At 40.5% G+C, this 17,771-nt stretch overlaps 1 protein-coding gene across 2 annotated transcripts in view; it reads left to right on the top strand.

Annotated features, from left to right (window-relative positions):
- The window catches only part of GATB (glutamyl-tRNA amidotransferase subunit B), a 43,070-nt gene that overhangs the window by 17,511 nt on the left and 7,788 nt on the right, over positions 1-17,771 (top strand). For both annotated transcript variants that reach the window (XM_055706004.1, XM_055705999.1), the window contains exons 4-11: positions 1,145-1,343; positions 2,378-2,500; positions 5,719-5,832; positions 6,917-7,001; positions 7,405-7,449; positions 9,414-9,603; positions 16,106-16,239; positions 16,702-16,780. In XM_055706004.1, the coding sequence (XP_055561979.1) occupies positions 1,145-1,343; positions 2,378-2,500; positions 5,719-5,832; positions 6,917-7,001; positions 7,405-7,449; positions 9,414-9,603; positions 16,106-16,239; positions 16,702-16,780 (969 nt within the window). The remainder of the gene's footprint in view (positions 1-1,144; positions 1,344-2,377; positions 2,501-5,718; positions 5,833-6,916; positions 7,002-7,404; positions 7,450-9,413; positions 9,604-16,105; positions 16,240-16,701; positions 16,781-17,771) is intronic.

The following is a 17,771-nucleotide window of genomic DNA, read 5'->3' as shown; positions in this document are numbered from 1 at the left end:
CAGGCTTTTAAAATAATCATTTTAATGGGAAGTTTTAGGAGATGGGAATAGCTGTGTGATTAGCATAGGCTGCATAGTCAGTTATTTTATTTTTCTTATAGTGATTATGGCTAGAAGGTCATGCACTTCACTGCATATATAAATGGAGCTGTTCCCAGGGCCAGACCATTGTTTTCCATTCCAGTGCACTGTCACCATCTCTACATTTTAGAGTAAGCTTGCCCTCCCTGCAAAATATGCAAATGCTCCTCCCAATTCATTACAATCTGGCAGGGTTGGTTTTTTGTTCTTTTTTTTTTTTTAATTCTCACTACTGGGCACATGCACAGGGCAGGAAAGAGGAAGAGATGGGCAACCTACTTCAACAGAGTGACTGATTCCCTTCTGCGTTTTTACATCATTGCAGTTATGCCAATACCTTGTCACTGACAGCCTGTTTTCTGGCTAGCAGTTTCACCTTTGAGTGGAGTCCCAGGCATGAGGTGGCATTTATCAGCTGTGTGCCTTATGTGAGGTTGTTGTGCCTATCTTTTAAATTGCTACGTTAATGAAATTGAGCTTCCTCATTTTCTTGATTTCCACCTCCTCCCCCATTCCCTCTCCCTCTCCTCCCCTCTAATGAGTAAAGTTCTGAACAGGCAGAGAGGGATATTCAGCTTAATGGAAGGATGAGTGATAGCCCCAGCTTGAGGATGGAGGTACGATAACTGGCTTCAGACAAGATTTGACATGATCATGGAACCACAGGTATGGAAGAACCTCTCCTGGTCCCATTTCCTGCCTCAGGGTGGTGTTACTGAAATGTATGTCATCCTTAGCAAGTGGTTGTGCAGCTGCGTCTTGATTATTTCTGCATATAGGATCTTACACTTGCCTGTATTGAGGAGTGCTCCTATTTTTCCCAGACCACCAGCTTCTCACAGTTCCATGGAATTCTAGACCCATCTTCTAACTTGCTTCCTTTCCAGCTAAGCAAAAGAGCTTCTGAATTTACATGTGCATGTGTTCTGTTCTCTAATAGGTCATTATGGAAGTTGTTGCATTTTCAGTTTTGTTCTTAGTCTATAATATTTGCACTTACCCGTGCCCCTGCTTTCTGTAAAGTTAATGTTTTATTTGACTGTAAAGCTAATTTTGTTGACAGGCTGGCTATCAAATCACTCAACAAAGAGTTCCCATTGCGGTGAATGGAAGTCTGTCATACAGTCTCTGTACAGGCAAAAAAATGAGCCAGATGGTGACCAAAACTGTGAGGATTAAACAAATTCAGTTGGAGCAAGACAGTGGAAAGAGTCTTCATGATGACACAAGGAGTCAGACTCTCGTTGACTTGAATAGGGCTGGTAGGCTTGGATTGTTTTCCCATTTTTCTCCTCCTTTCTGTGTGAGATGAGTCTTTAATGGGAAATGGATGACAGGGAACAGGTGAAAAATAAAAGTAGTTTGATGTCTCTTTCCTTGAAAACAAATATTCATCAAAGTTACCATTACGCTTGAAGCAGGGGAATACTTGAATTTTTCAGTGGCCAGTGGACCTTTCCCATGGCTGTTTGTTGATGGCAATTGGCAGTAGCAAGTTAGAAATCTGTTGGCTTCAGTTTGCTCAGAACTCTATGTCAGTCACATACAGCCTCTCAGCTATTTAAGCTCTTGCCACTGAGTGTGTTGTTAAAAAAAAAAAAGTCACAGACCTAGTGAATCAAGTTTGTGTATAGAAGGAGCAGCTGTTGGAATTTGTCAGTGCATTAGTCAGACATTGCTTTTAATTATTAGCTTCAAAAAAAACCACCCAACCAACAGATTTTTGTCTTTAAACTTTGAAATTCTAGAAGGAATGAACCAAATTAGCACCCAACAGGGGCAGCAACCTGGCTGGCCTAGCCCAACTGGGGCAAGTGCTCCGGTGTCCATTGGAGTTAAGGGCTGTGGTTGCTCATATTCTTTGAAAGCGTGATCTTGAAGCTAAAAACTAGACTACATGTGTTTACAGCTCTGTCCCAAAATTTGTTTTAAGATAAATAAATTTGAACTTAGAATTGGCTTGGCTTTAAATGGGAGTTCTCCTAGAGAAAGGCAGAAGAGGAGTGTGTCCTTCTGATCTGCATGTCATCAAAGGGTGGGGAATTGTCTGCGGTTTGTCTGTTCCCTTAAAAAAATAAGAGGAAAAATTTTTATAGCAGTCTGCAGCTAGGCCCATAGTGACAGTTACTAAATAATACATAGATTGAGGTTTTTGGGGGGTTTTTTGTTCTGTTTTTTTGGGTTTGTTTTTTTTTCCAAAAAAAGCCCAAGTGCTTTCATGTGTTTAGCCCGTTGCACTCTAATATGCCAAGATCAAAAGCTATTGTTGAAAATCTCCTGTCTTTCTCCCTGATAGGAGTGGGCCTCATGGAGGTTGTCATGGAGCCTGATATGTGCTGTGGGGAAGAAGCAGCTGCAGCAGTCAGAGAGCTTCAGCTCATTCTTCAAACACTTGGGAGCAGCCAGGCAGTCATGGCAGGTACTGAAGGGGGAAGGGCGTGCTCCCTTGTCACCGGTAATTCCCTGCATTTGCAGGAGTTTTGCAGCTTCTGGTTATTTTGCTCTGTGGTTGCTTATAATGCATAGCTTTTTCTAGCTGTTGTTTTTACAATCCTCAGAGCCTGTCCTAATGCCTGCCATGCTTCAGATGTCCTTGTGGGCCTGCCTCCATCTGCAGAGCTTTGCAGTGCTAGATTTTATATTGCCTCACAGTAACATTGCAGGATAAACCGAGGCAGGAAGGAATGTCCCTGGGGTTCTTGTGGTGTTTCTCTCAGCCCTCATCTTGCTTGCCACAGCACTGTAGCACAGAATATCTGTGTTTAGGATTAGCTGTAGAATACATGTCACGTAAGGGGCAAAGCAGTGGGAGCATGGATCATCTTGTAAGTTGTATGTCAGGTCTCAGCTAGCCATAAAATGGGTGTAGGCAGTAAACTTGTGCTGGTATCATGGGTGATACGGAGTAAACAACACCGCATAGCAGACGTGGGTGCTGGGGTTAATTTAAGAACCAGCAAGACTGAAGATTTTACCCTGCTTGATCATTTCACACGCTCGCTTTGCCTTTCCCTCACTTCCAGCATTATGTTCACTAGGTCTCAGTTTCTCTTCTGACTAGGAAGATCGCTGCTGGTTGGGGTGGCGGGCGAGAAAACTGTGCTGTGCAGCAGGCTTGCGGATACTGGTCTGAGGTGTCTGAGACCAAGGTCCCTAGGCATCCCCTGGCCTTTGTCTCCATGCATCTCTGATCTTTGAGATCCTCCTCCACCTTCAGGATCTCTCTAGCCAAGATCACTACTATTTTTTTTAGCCCCCTTCCTCTTTTGGGAATCCCTGCTTTTGGCATCAGCTTTACTTTCTGGAACCCTAAGGCCCCAATTTTTTCAACAGGTAATGTGCAGAAGCACAGTGTGTGATCAGCCTCCTAACTGGTGATTCTGTCTCATGTCTCTGTATTAATTGGAGGATTAAAGTCATGTCATTTTTGTGCAGTCCTAATGTTACCAAAATTTACAACTAGTCCATGGTTACAGCTAGCAAATAGCAGGTTTCTGCTTGAGAGATTGATAGAACAGTTTGGGGCATTCATCCTCTCTGCACATACGCCCAATTATCAACTGCCTGTTAGCGTTCACATCACAATGTAAGCTATATTTTTGCCTGTGATAGTTCGCCTTACTGTTCTGGCAACAAATTCAGTCCATAGCATTAAGTGGGTGCATCTTCTAGAGAACTGAGCCAGAGTGGTCCATGTATCACCAAATAAACAGGATCCAAAAAATGTTGGCTAGTGATGCAAATCTGATTTAATGTAGGGGGAAATAATAACTGCTAGACATTGTCTATGTCTTGTGAGTCTTTTCTCACACTAGTGTTATGCATGTCAAATGGGGCACAATTGTTAAGCAGCCAGTTTGTATGCTTCTTCAAAGGCCTTTGTGGACGTACGTATTGTGGACGTGGTTTATCACTACTGAATTTGGCCCTAAGATTGCCATTGAAATTGCACTGTGATTTTTATTTTTTTTTTTATCACAATGGGATTTCTGAGTTTAGAGAAGAGTTGCAGTGTTGGGTATGTTTTTCCTCCCTTATATTAAGAAAATTTAAAAGTATTCAGAAAGTTGGTTTTTTTCAAGGTGATGGTTTTAGTAGCTTTCTGCTCTGGTTTTCCCTCATCATAATTACTTGCTTTCAATTAAGGGCGCATTACATTCTCATATTTTACCTTCATTCTACTTGTGTGTTCAGTGAAGACAAGTGCCCAGTTATCAGGTGTTACTTTACTAGCAAACAGATGAAAAGATTGTTTCATTGCAATGTGAAAGGAAAAGAAGCTGATCTTGGAAGTGGGCTTAAAGGAAAAAAGCTTTTTAAAGAACATTTGGGGCCTGGCTCTCCTTTCACTTTACGCCTGATTAACTTCATTGTCTTGTCACATTGACACCTACATCCAAGTAGAAGCAGGTCATGTCTCGAAATGAAGCAAGGGCAGGACAAGACTATTCTTCTTTTGGAACAAGTACTCATTTCACCCCAAAGGGGGAGCACATGCAAAACACTTCCCTTGAAAGAGATGTTGGGTCATTCCATCACCTTTGTCCTTCATTTGCATGTCTGGCAAGACTCTATGAGGACAGAGGAAATTGGTGTGCTATCATGCAGCCTGCTTTTACAAAGCATACCAAGGCGCCTCTGGGCAATTTACATTTATTGACTGGAATGGATTCTGAATCTCTAGCTGTCTTCACAGGTTTAACTGAGCTATTTTTCGCTCTTTCGTAATGCTACTGTATCTAAACAGTAAGCATTTGTTTCTCTTTATCTGTATTTGAAATTGGAATGAGAAAAAAAAAAAGAGGAAGGCTACAGATGTTCACTGTGCAATATGGGAAAAATAATGTTTCTTTTTAATACAGCTTCTTCTGTTAGTTGATCAACTGTGTCAAGCCTTTTCTACTCAGAAGGGATGCCTTTAGAGGGACAAAACTTAGGAAGATACAAGTTGCTTGTGGTTGAGTCATTAAAAGCGCACAGTGTTTTTATAGATAACTTGGTATTCAGTTTGAGATTCTGGCAGTTTTGGAAACTGGGGGCCGGGGGCGTGGGGACGTAGAGATTGCAGTTTCTTGAAAGTGAAGAAGAAAATTACCAAAAAATCCACTACTTCTCACATTTTGTCCTTGAGCTGTAAATTTCTGAGAACACCTTAGTAAATCTGTTCAACATAACTCTGAGTTCTTGTGTTCCATGCTGAAGGAGTATATATCCATCAAATTGTAATTCCAAAACTTATTTCTGTGCTGTTTTTAGAGGAATGGAAGCTCACAATCCACCACATTGCTTGTCTAATTCTGCCCTTTATTTAAGAGCTGTGAATCAGAATCTTTCTTCACTATGTAGCTTAGAGGATCTGCGTGGCACTGCACCGTCCAATTTTCTCTGAGAGGAATTACGAGCAATATTTAAAAAAAAAAAAAGTAGTCATATACTTAGAAAATTTTGAATTATTTTAGGCACTGGCTTGAGATGGAATCACAGACAGCTATAATGAGGTTGTTGTTACTCTTTTCTGAACATATAGAAGCCTGCTAGTAATGGTCTGCACATAACATGCAGTTTATTAATGCATGCCAAGGTTTTTACTCTAGTTTACAGGGCACACTATTCTGTTGATAAAATTGCCTTTTACAGAGGGTCAGCTGAGAGTGGATGCCAATGTTTCCGTGCATCACCCTGGAGAGCCTTATGGAGTGAGGACCGAAGTGAAGAATATCAATAGTATACGATTCCTGGCAAAAGCAGTAGGTAAATGATGGTTGCTTCATTATAAGAGCATTGTAGATATTTTATGTGATCTGACATGAATATGTCAGTCTCCTGAGTGCACTAATTGGCCTTAAATGCCCTGACTAGTTTCACCTGGGTGTCCTTTCTGTGCATCTTGCCTGTGAGTCCAGGAGTCCAATTTAAGCTCAGGCTGGGGTCTTCAGACTTTGCCTGAGCTACATCACAGGTGTGCCAGTTTTCAGTCCTGTCTCCTGATGGACTTTAGACTTGTTCTGTACTCTTGTTCCCCGTCCTGTCTCTGGACTTACCTCTCGCTGCTTCTGCCTGAACTCCCTGGGTGAACCCTGGATGCAGCTCATCCCCTCACCTTGACTGTCAGTGGACCCTGTTAGTGGCCGATGCCTCTGCCCCCGCTGTCCAAACTAGTGGAACTGCACCAGACAGTGAGGGTCCTGCCTGTGCTCTGGTCACCCTTGGCTCCTGGCTTATCCCTCCTTATGGAGCAGCACTGCTTTTGCTGCTCCCTGACAACATAAATCTCAGTATGAGGTACTCTGGGTATAGCAGCCATGTTAGTCTGTTTTCTTGTTTTCTTGCAGAGGTTACGCTGCCTGCAAGAAGAGTAAAGCAGCTGATTCAATGCCTACCATGCTTAGTACCGAAATAGGTTAGCAGTAGCTTTGTGTTCTCCAATGTAGATGATTGCTTTCCACTGAGTACGGTAGGTGGTGTGTATGAAGTTCAGATGCAGCTTGGGTATGAGCAAGAAAGGATGATTATTACATCTTCAAAAAAAGACTCAATTGGGTGATTGGAAGATCACTAGGAATGTATGGCTTGGCTGCAGTGCCTAGGAGGAAATGTTTTCTATTTTTAAAGGGAGTGAAAGAAGATGAGGAAAACGTGCAAAGAAGAAAACGGTGCTGGAGAGAGAGACAGTGACTGATAGTTCTGCCTGTAACTACTGCTGTTGATTTCATTAAAGTTAAAACCAAAAAACCCTATTCCATTATTGCATATTAGTGAAAAATAAAAGTGGAGTGTACACAAGCTAATAGTGCAGTATAAAAAGCTTACTGCCTTTTTCGTTTGTTTCTGTCAGACTATGAAATACAGAGGCAAATTGAGGAACTTGAAAATGGAGGAACAATTCTGAATGAAACAAGAGCTTTTGATTCCAAGCTTGGGTGAGTTTTTATTTTGGAGGAGCATCAGGAATAGCAGCTTTAGAGTGCCATAGATACCTAGGGACATGATACGAGAGGTAACATAGTATAGCTTAATTTCTGTCTTCTAAAGCTGGTGTTCACAAGCGTAGTCTCCTCACAGGTAGTGATTTATTCTTAAAGTTGAGGCTTTTTTGCAACACATTGTGTGCTACATCAGGCAGTGTCTGTGTGAAAATGACTGCCCTCTTACATACACACATTCTTTGAAGTGGCTTTAAGAAGCTCTTCTAATCTTCATGAGGCAAAGTTTTTGGTTTGTGTTTTTGCCATAAAGCTAATTCTGTGATGTACAGCTTGGCACATGTTAGTAGTTTTGCTCTTATGTTAGGACCACACCTTACTTGTTTTGTTTTTATTTTAGGTGCACTGTACCAATGAGAGACAAAGAAGGAAAACAGGATTATCGGTATTTGTATATTTTTTTAATAACATTTCAAGAACTGAGAATTTATTTCATTTCTGAAGTATAGTCAGTGTAATGAGCATGTAAAGTTAGTCAGCATAGTATGTATTTTGAGTGTACCTTCCACTGGAAGGGGAGGAGTGCTATCAAAATCAGTGCTAGTCTGAGCAGTTCACATCTAGAACTGTCTCATCTCTGCTAAAACCCATATATCTTTCCGAAAAACTAAGCTGGAGTACGTTAGCTCAAGGTGAGTAAGGTGAAGTTTACTTTGTGGCCAGTACAAGCGTGTTCTAAGAATGCCTGTCATAAAACATAAGAATATTCTGAGGTAAGCATTGCTCCTGCTCTAAGTAAATAGAAGGAAAAGATTTTCAGATACTAGGCTCTGCCTCTCCATGCTTAAATTCTGTGATCGTAGATCACTATCACTGTTTGAAAATCCTAACTCCTATGAAAAGATGTCAGCATTCATAGGCAGGCTTCTACCTGAAGATCTTTGTAGACCTGATGAAGATGTTACCTTGATAAGTACTTTTGCCTTCCACCAGTGTGAGATGACAGCCATCAAACCGTAAACAGCCACCGTGTAAGGATTTAGCCGGAGGGCGAGTGGACAAGACATGAGTCCTGTTGGGAAGCAACACTGCTGGGGACAAGTACTTAGTGCCCTAGCACGGAAGGCATCGCACTGGTGTCTGGATGGTGTGGGGAAGAGTGATGCAGTTGAGTGGTGGCTGATTGCTCTGTGCACCCTCTGCCTCCTCCCGTGCTTCCAGCCACCTTAGTGCTGATCCTCCCAGTAGTTCCCTAATTTTGCATCCCAGAAACAGTCTTCCTGTTACTCCTGGAGTTCAGTTCCCAGATGGAGAACTTTCAGAGCCTCTTAGCAGAATCTGTGGTCATTAAATCTGTGTATATTCTACCACTGATCTTACTAGAGCAGACCAAGAACTTTGGAAACATCCCACAAACTTTAAATTTAAATCTGCTTTTTAAATTACTGTTTGTGGAAATGCAGCAGAAAAGGTCCTGATCATTTTGTGAATTCCTTATTGTGGTAGGGGCTGGCATGAGGCTTAACAAGACTAATTTGAACAAATACAAAATAAAATTGTTTAAAACCTAGGCAAAACTGGTGAGTCTTAAGATATTTCACATAAAAACCAGAAAGATTGTTACTACTACTAGGATTATGATCAGTATTAAACTGGGTTTTTCAGATTTTTTTGTAACTTACTGCACATTATGCTTTAAACTTAAAATCTATGTTTAGGCAGATTTGAAACAGAAATTATTATAGTAAATGTAGAGGGTGCCCAATGTTCTTTATTCTGATATTTTTGAACCCCTCATTTGATCATGTAAGAGTGAGGTTTCTGCTTCAATCACAGTTATTTGAGTGGTTTGAATTGGCCTTCTCTTTAAGGGAGCCTTTTGTTCTGTGCACCCTGCTGAGCACAGTAACTTTGCTTTTAGCACAGCATGACATTTCATCAAGATTTTTGAAGGTAGTCTGGAAAAGGTTACAACCTGCCCGGATCAGTTCTGGCAGCTTGCTATCAGTCTGGGTTTTTCCCTGCCAGTCCACTCCCATTTTTCTCTGGCATCAAGCATGAATTGTGGATCTAGAAGGAGTGCATCGTTTCCGTATCTATTCTTACTGGTTTTATGAGTTTTTAAATTATTTTTCTGGGTGCAGAATTGTTTTAGTTACCCCTTTTCTATCATCAACTCTTTGACAATCAGTGGCGAATAAAGAAAACAGAGGCTTTGCAGCAGTTCAGGGGCTGGTCTCTTACTACTTAACAGTGATATACCAAGTAATAAATTTTTAGTATTTTTTTTAATTGAAGTAGTAATACAGTTTCCAGGTAAGTTTAAACTTGTGATACAAAAATGTATTCCTTGTTGTTTAGCTTCTGACTGAAAATTATTATAAAGCAGTTTTTCTTGATTGTTACTAGCTTCATGCCAGAGCCAAACCTTCCTCCATTGATTGTGTACGATGCAAAATCTTTGCCGGCTAATATGAACCATCAGCAAGTGGTAAATATTGATTGGATTCATGAGAGGCTTCCTGACCTCCCCAGTGTGAAGAGGGAGAAGCTTGTTGAACAGTATGGGATTCTTCCTGAACACAGCTTCACCTTATTGGTAGGTCTATTGATCAAGTGCTAAAAGAAGCCTAGAAACTTCAAAGTTGCACAGTTTTTGAAAAGATTTACAAATGTCATATTAACCAGCTGTCAGTTCTCATGGATGTTTTTTATTTGGAAATATGTCCAGTGCATACTTTTTACCTTGGAGCCATGTACGTAGAACAGTGGGGAAAAGAAACCATACACAGTGTGCCTAAAAGTGTTTCTCATGCAAGGTGCAGTCAAATAACTGTTAGTTAATATTGATCTTGTCTGTCTACACATGGATGCACCCGTGACTGACTGCAACAAATGTACAACTTCCTGCTGACAAACCCTTGTCTGCAAGTGCCTGCTCTTCATCTCTTTGGGTCAGGGACAAAGCTGGACATGTTGTCAGTATTTAACGAATTAATAGATGTGTTTTCCTGACCACAGAAGCAAACACCATAGTTTAAATCTTACAGCTTCATGTGCCTGTTGATCTAGCTTCCACGTTATTTTGAAAAAAAAAAACCAAAACAAACCAGACTTATTCTTTGGTAAATAAACCAAATGGCTGTACAACATCAGCTTTGACCTCACAATGCGGTTTACCAGAGATAGGTTCGGAAGAGGGGATGAGAAAGAAAAGGACATGGGAAATATGGGTATTAATAAGAAAGCGACAGCAAAATCACATGACTTCCAAAATTATTTTAAAGGACTTTGAGCTTCTTAAATACAAGCTGTATCATCTCTGCCAACGGTAACTTTATGTGGGGGTTAGTATACCCACCCAACATCAGACATTTCACATAGCTAGTTAATCTAGGACAGTGTCCTGTTTGGTTACCTCTGTGATTAGTGGAGACAGAAGGAAAAAGACTTCTTTAGAGTAAGATTCAGAGCAACCATAAGTACCTTAAATTGTCCTCTGGAGGTGTTCCTTTCCTTTTGACTATAAATGGAGGGAGAACAGTGCACATAACTACCTAATATTCCTCCTTTGTGTGTCTCTAACTTAATACACTTGTACAGAAGCTGATTCTACAGGAAAAAAATTGGTACTTTCTTCTGAAGAAAGCTGTTAAGAAAACTGCTTTTGTGGCGGTGTGCCATTTTAGTGAGTTGCAGATCTTTTACTGTTTGGTGGGCAGATGAGTCATAAGTCTCATCAAAGTCATGAGGCTGCGGTGATAACACCAAGAGGTGTCAATAGTTCTTACCTTTCTCTTTCATTGTATAACGGCTGCAAAGTGTGATTTTGCAGCCAGTATTCCTGTCCGTGCATGCGTTTTTTCACATCAGCCTATTTTTGTTATATTAAAATAAACACTGCTCAGAAGGGTAGATAGGTCCTAAACACTTTTTTATGACTTTTTTCTTCTCCCCCTCTGTGATGGGTTGACCCCAGTCAGCTGCTAAGTACCGCAACTGCTTGCTCATTTCCCCTGCCAGTGGGACAGGGAAGAGAACAGGAAGAACAAAAGTGAGAAGACTTGTGGTTTGAGATAAAGACACTTAAATAAGTGAAGGAAAGAGGAAAGGAAAAACCCGAAAGTGATGCAAATGTCATTGCTCACTACTTCCACAAGTAGACTGATGCATAGCCAGTCTCTGACCAATGACAGTGACTGCCTCCCCCGAAATGCCCTTCTCTGTTTTCCTTGTTGAGCAGGATGTTATATGGCATGGAATATACCCTTGGTCAGTTTGAGTTAGCTATCCAGGTGTGTCCCCGTGGCCACCTTCATGCCTATCCTTGGCCTACTCGCTGTGGGGGGCAGAGTGGGCTAAAGAAAAGGTACTGCTCAGCAGTAGCCAACTGGTGTGTTGTCAGCATTGCTCTAGTCATAAATCCAAAGCACAGCACCCTCTTAAGAAAATAAACTCCATCCCAGCCAGACCCAGTACGCCTATTCCTTTTACTTGCCATCATCCCACTTGCATTTTTCAGTTTTGTTAGTATTAATGGCTGTGTGTTTTCTGTTCTCTCTTATCAACTAGCCCTATATATTTACCTCATCAATTGCCCTTCCCAGCTGTTCTCTGAAATCCACTATTGCCTTTGCTTTTCCCCTTTTAATTTTTTTTCTTTTTGCAATGTAAAAAACAATTGATGAGCTCCAAGCTGAAATTTGCAATCCAGCTTGTAATAAGATAATGCATCCATTTGAATGCATGAAGTGAACACGTTCTTCATTGCAGGTCTTCTTTTATTGTGCATTACGATGTCAGCATGTATACTCTCTATAAAAGTTGCTTGCCTGTTCACTGGGAGACTAGTTAACCTTAATTCATCTGAAAACGGTGTGTCTGTTGCTGTGTTAAGCTTACATCAGAAGTTGCAGAAGATTGCTGATAGGGCCAGATGCACGCACAAATCTAATGAGCATTCTTTCAGGTTAGAGCGCCCAGGAGTGCTCATTAAATAAATGGCAGTGGTAAAGGGATGACGCTAAAATGCAAAATCTGTGTTCTGTGCCAACTTGTTAAGAGAAAACATTATGCGCCAAAGTTATAATAAAACAATACCATACTTCAGTATGCAAGTTAGTTTCTGAGCTTGCTTCATGAGCTTTATTCTCATACACAATAGCTGCCTGTATGTACTGCAGTGCTGAGAATCTGAGACTCCTGCTTTGCCTAATTACAAGATGTACTGAAATGGAAGACCATTGCCTATTATATCTGAAATTTCTTAAATGTAAGCGTCTATGTTTTTGACAGTTTGGTATAAATTGTGAAAATAAATGAAGTTTCTGATTTCTTCATGCAGAACCATTCTTATTCGTAAAGATGCAATTCTTTGAGCCACATAGACTCCATGTATTTGGGTGCTCAGTTTCTGCGTGCAGTTTCTGCTTTGGTGTGTAAATGGGTAGGCTGGAAAATACTTCAGTCAAGAAGGACCTCTGACAGTTTTGCCAGTTACGGTATTGTAATATTTGTGCCTTGCTTCCTACTGAGTCACAAAAATAAGATGTATTGGCATAGACATTAATGTGACATTTTGTTTTCAAAAAGCACGCTGAAGTCCAGAGAGGTCCAACTGAAAACTAGATCAGTTGTCACAGTACAGCATCAGAAAAAAGCAGTCTGATCATTTTCTTTCTCATCTGAATTCTAAGCCTTCCTGTGCATTTACTGTTCCTCTGTTTACTCAGATAAAAGTGGCTGTTCCACTTGGGCATTGGCTTATTGCTTTGGTGGGACAATTACGTTGGTTAATCCTCCCAACAGTCAAAAGTGAGATGCTGTAGAAGTCCGTTTTGACCATTTTGTTTATGACATGCCATCCTCATACACGTTGGTATGCAGGAGAATTTATGCTTATTTTTAGAACTGAAATAATTTTGTAAGAAGCTCTAGGAAAAAGTTTGAACTTTCTTTGACTGCTCTGCTTGTCTGCTTTAATAGGCCAGCTTTTCTGTTTGGGTTTTTTTTCCCAAACAATCTTCCACGTTTTTGCAGCAGTTGTTACCTCACAGCTGGTTATTGTGGGCACTGTGGTGGTGAAAATGGGAATAAGAAAGCAGAAAATGACACTTTATTTGTCAACATTGATGTAGGTTTCTTCAGTTCTTTGAGAAACATTAGTGGTCTTTAAAAGCATAATTTTGCATTACAGACCCAATGTCCCTAAAGATTGTACCCATGCTATTCTGTAAGATAATGCATAGTTTTAAACTTGTTTAAAAAGCATCTGAAATCACTCCACCACTATTTTTTTTATTTTTTTTATTTTTTTTTTTTGCATTTCAGTACTATTAAATGATCATTTTAAACCATGTTTAAGAAGGAAGTTTGCATCTGGTTAAAATACTGGTATGCGAGGTACCATGCCAGTGAGACCAATGAGTAAGTTACAGCATATTTGGTGTGTAATGGGAGCACTCAGCGGGCCTGGATCACAAACACGGTGCTGTAATTCCAGATTTCTGCCTTTCGTTCTATGAAGATTAAAATACGTTACTCAGAATTAAGGGAGAACAGTCAACATTCCTGTAAACCAGCTTGCTGGAGCGTGCAGTGGTTTTCAGCTCAGATCAGTCACAAGGGACAAGATGTAGTTGGAGTGAATTTGGCATGAAGAAAGTTGACCAAAATTTAGAAGAAATTAAAGTCAAGTTCAAGTAGTGCAGTATCTAGAAATTGAAGCTAATCAAGTTATGCCTACATTTTTCTAATATGGCAAGAAAATAAAGAAAATGTTTCATTTCTGTCAGTCACTTTGATGTTTTGACATTCTGCCTTACTCATTTCAGTCTAGCATTGCGGGGTATTCCTATTCTGGCTACAGAAAATGTCAGTCATTTAAAAAAAAAACCACCTAAAACGAAATGCAGAGGAGTTTTGGGTAATATGTCTGGTTGTGCACACGTAGTGAGTATGTGGTTTGGTGCATGGTAGCATATGTAAGTCTGTCTGAGTATTCCTGGGCTTTTCTGCTCTTCCTGCCTGGAATCCCTGAGTAAAATGTGAAGGCTGGAGATGTTTGCCCTTGATTTTTCAAAGGTCTGGCAGCAGGGTCAGAGCTGTAGCTCTAGCCAGGCTGTTGGTATCCAGAAATCTGAATGTGCCCACTGCTAGAGATATGTTCTGTAGCCTCCACATGATGGAAGCGTTGGACATGCTGCATCCGAGTTGTGTAGCCTGCATTTAGACGTGTGGCATCCGCAGACATTGTTTTTGTGTACATGATGTTATAACTAGACCCACTGTGCCTGGAGTGTTTGTAAAACCTTCTGCAGCATGTGTAAAGAACCAGCATTTATACGTGCTCACTTTTTCTTACCTAAATTGGACAGGTGTGTTTGTGGAAGGGAACCTGCTGTTTAAATAATCAGTGTTTGTTTGTGCTATTGAATCCTGAGGTGAATTAGGAAGAGTACAGTATTTAGTAATGCATCATTTTAGTAATTCCACTTAACACACACGCGATTTTTAATCAAGTTTACTGTACTTTGGTAATCATGTCGTTCCTTTACTGCTTTTTTTTTAAGCCACATTTTTTCCTCTAGTCTATTTAGCCTTAGATTTTACATAATTTAATTACGAAGTAGCAGCTAGTCAAATTTGTAAAAACACCGGAAAAGAAGGGAATTAATGTCTGTGTATATTAGTTAGAAAACGAGGGGGAGTTACAAGGTTTACCTTGGTTCACAAAAGGCCTCAGTGGCTTTCCGAGGCTGAGAACCTGGTTTGTTTGCTCACTGGTCTCACGGTAAAGGGGATGGGTCTGATTTTTGTCACACCAGTTTTACAGCACATCAGCCATTAATCCAAGTACATTTTCTTCTGTTTCACGGAAGAGAGAGCAGTTGTCTGCAGTCTTCTCAAAAGCCATACATCATTACCAATGAAAAATGTGGTATCTAGAGCTGTTGGAAGTTTGTGTTGTGAAAATTTTGAGGAGGAAGGTCTAAAATTCTGTATCGCTATGGTGATAAATTGCCTTTAAAAAGAAGGGCAAATGGGACTCTTTTGATGGGATGGGACGTGTTTGAGTGGAAAAGTCAGGCTTCAGTTTCGTGCGTACCTGCAGTCTTTCTGCTTGGAACTGTTAGTGATCTGGCTGCAGTCAGTATGTGCTTGGGAAATGTTTTTGCTGTGATGACAGTACACTTAGAATAGCTCCTTGGCTGTTTCTAAACTCTTAACTCTCAACTTTTGAGAGCTGGCTTCTCCTCCTGTGCATTTATGCCACACACCGCAGAAGTCCAGTGGCACGCTGGATTTGGCTTCCTCCCTGAAAAGGTAGGAGCCGCCACTGAGAATCTCACCAGCCTTCAGCAGACCTAACGAGTTCTGTGCTGCACTTAAAAGATCCATCAGTGCCTTGATGACAAACAGCACAGCGTTCAACAGACTCTGCAGTATCTGTTCTTCTAAAAACAATCTCAGATTTCACTTAGGCTATAAATTGAAACCCCTACTGTCGTATCTTCTGAGCATTTAGGGCACTGTGGAAAAGCTTACGTAGCTTCTCTGAAAAAAACGAGAAGAATAAACCCCTGCTTCTTAGGGTATGACCTTTCCATGTCATTGAAGGGTGAATGCAAGCTAAACTTACTCCTTCAATCCGGAACAAATATAAGTGATTGCAAGATCAAGAGTGAAATATCTGTCGACAGTTTCAGGAAAAATATCCTCTTGGTGAAAGGTAGCATGACAGCCTGCAAGATGGCAGCATTATATTTTCTAGCATTATACTTCAAACACATGAGAAGATGAGAAAGCTTCTCCCCAAATGTTCGTTTTAGGGAGGAGTTAAGAGAAAAAAGATCGCTGGTTTATTGGAAGTTCCGTTGCAACAGACAGGCTGGCAGATAGGCTGTATGTATCTGTTCTAGACCTAATGTAGCTAGTTTGCTGTTATGTTAATAAAATCACTCCAAAGTCCTGTGACTTTGCAGTAAATTCGCAAACCAGGTTTACTTTAGGATTGAGTATTTATACTCTGAATATAATTGTATAATTAATTGTGTTTGTGCTCTGGTATCCTTTTGATGCGTTTAACTTTTCTTACACAGAATGAAGAGGGATTAACAGAATTCTATGAAAATGTGGTAAAGCAGACCCAAATGAAGCCGAAGAAGGTGATCGGCTGGATTCTAAATGACCTGCTGAGTTACTTGAAACAACATTCCCTTACAGTAAAGGAAAGGTCAGGCTTCTTGATTACTACGGTGGTGAAACAGAAGTGATCCTTTTCTCATATACCGTGCATAGTATCGTGTCACTTGGTTGCTCGCTTCTACTTTAGTTATTATCTGTGAAGCAGATTAACGTTACGCCAGGCAGTGCTATGGAGGCCTCGACACTGTCATTCTGAATGAAGTTAACCAAACGTCTTGCAGAGAAGAGGACCGTGTAGTTAAGAGTAGTAATCAGGGTCTTCCTGACTTTTGGTTAAGTCTACCTTACCTGGCAGTGGTAAGACACATTCAGGCTATCAATACTGAAGCTGAATATAGCGTATCGTGAGGAAAAAATACTAGCTTGTCATGCTAAATTGTGTGATCTTTGGGCAAGCAACAGTAGCCTAGATATATTACTTCACTTCGTAGCCTAGATATATTACTTCACTTCATTCACTGAGGTAACCTCTGCCCCCCTTTTCCCCTAGCCCAGTTAGTTCTTTTCTCCTGGCTGACCTTTTGAACCTTCTAGAAAAAAAAGATATTTCTTCTACAGCAGCAAAGCAGGTAAGTACCTTTTTGATTTTACTATAACTTGAATCTATGGCTGCTTATTCCGTTTGCATAACAATTTTATAATCGGTGTGTACCGGTACATCGGTTGCTTTAAAGGGAAATTATTTAGAGTGCTGACGAAGGGTAGGTTTTGTATCTGTACTATAATAGATGAAAATGCCTCGTGTGTATACATTCTCTAATCTATAAATGTAGATATATTTGCATATTCAGTGTTAGAGCGGGACACAAGCCAAATAGTAGATTTAAGCAGTTTGAACTGAAGACAATGAAATAAATCCTGCTTCTGAACAGACTGGACACTAGATCTCAATTTCACAGTTCAAGTCAGACTCGAGTGAAAGGGTCAGTAGGAGCTAATCCATGACTTGCAGTTAAGCTGAGAGCATCAGTTACTAGGTACTAAGGGACAGTAAGGTCTATGTTCCCAGGCATTAGCATGTGGAAAGGGATATAATTCACCTGAGTGTATTCATAGAAAGAGTTCTGCTTTGGTGTACCCCTGAGTCAAAAGTGGAGAGGTCTGGCCTTTCTTTTATCCTTGCTTCTTTGAGCAAGTGCTGTTATGGACCTTTCAAACAAGTAGTACTGATGGTAAAGCTAGTTTCTTCCTCTTCTGAAATATCATCTTGTTTAGGACAGTCTGAAAAATCAGCTCCTGATTTGTATCTGAAGTCGTGAAGTGCTTATTATGGGTACAGTGACTGCTGTGTCTATAGACAAAATTTGGAGGGTTTTTTGTGATAGAGAATAATCTGACATTCATTTTAAATTGTCACCCACTCATTTATGTGGAGTGCATTGTCTTTTCAGATTAATTATTATCCTCCTCTAAGTACATTGAATGACTGTTTCTTCTCAGGTGTTTGTCAGTGAAACTGTTAGTGAAGATACTTCACTTACCTTGTCAGCTTTCAAACTTTTTTTAACTCTGAAAAACAAAGGGCGGGTTTCCATCTTTCTAGCGCATACTGATTTAATC

The sequence above is a fragment of the Falco cherrug genome, chromosome 1, assembly GCF_023634085.1.
Source record: "Falco cherrug isolate bFalChe1 chromosome 1, bFalChe1.pri, whole genome shotgun sequence".
Classification (NCBI taxonomy): Eukaryota; Metazoa; Chordata; class Aves; order Falconiformes; family Falconidae; genus Falco; species Falco cherrug.
This window is presented reverse-complemented; position numbering and strand designations above follow the sequence as displayed.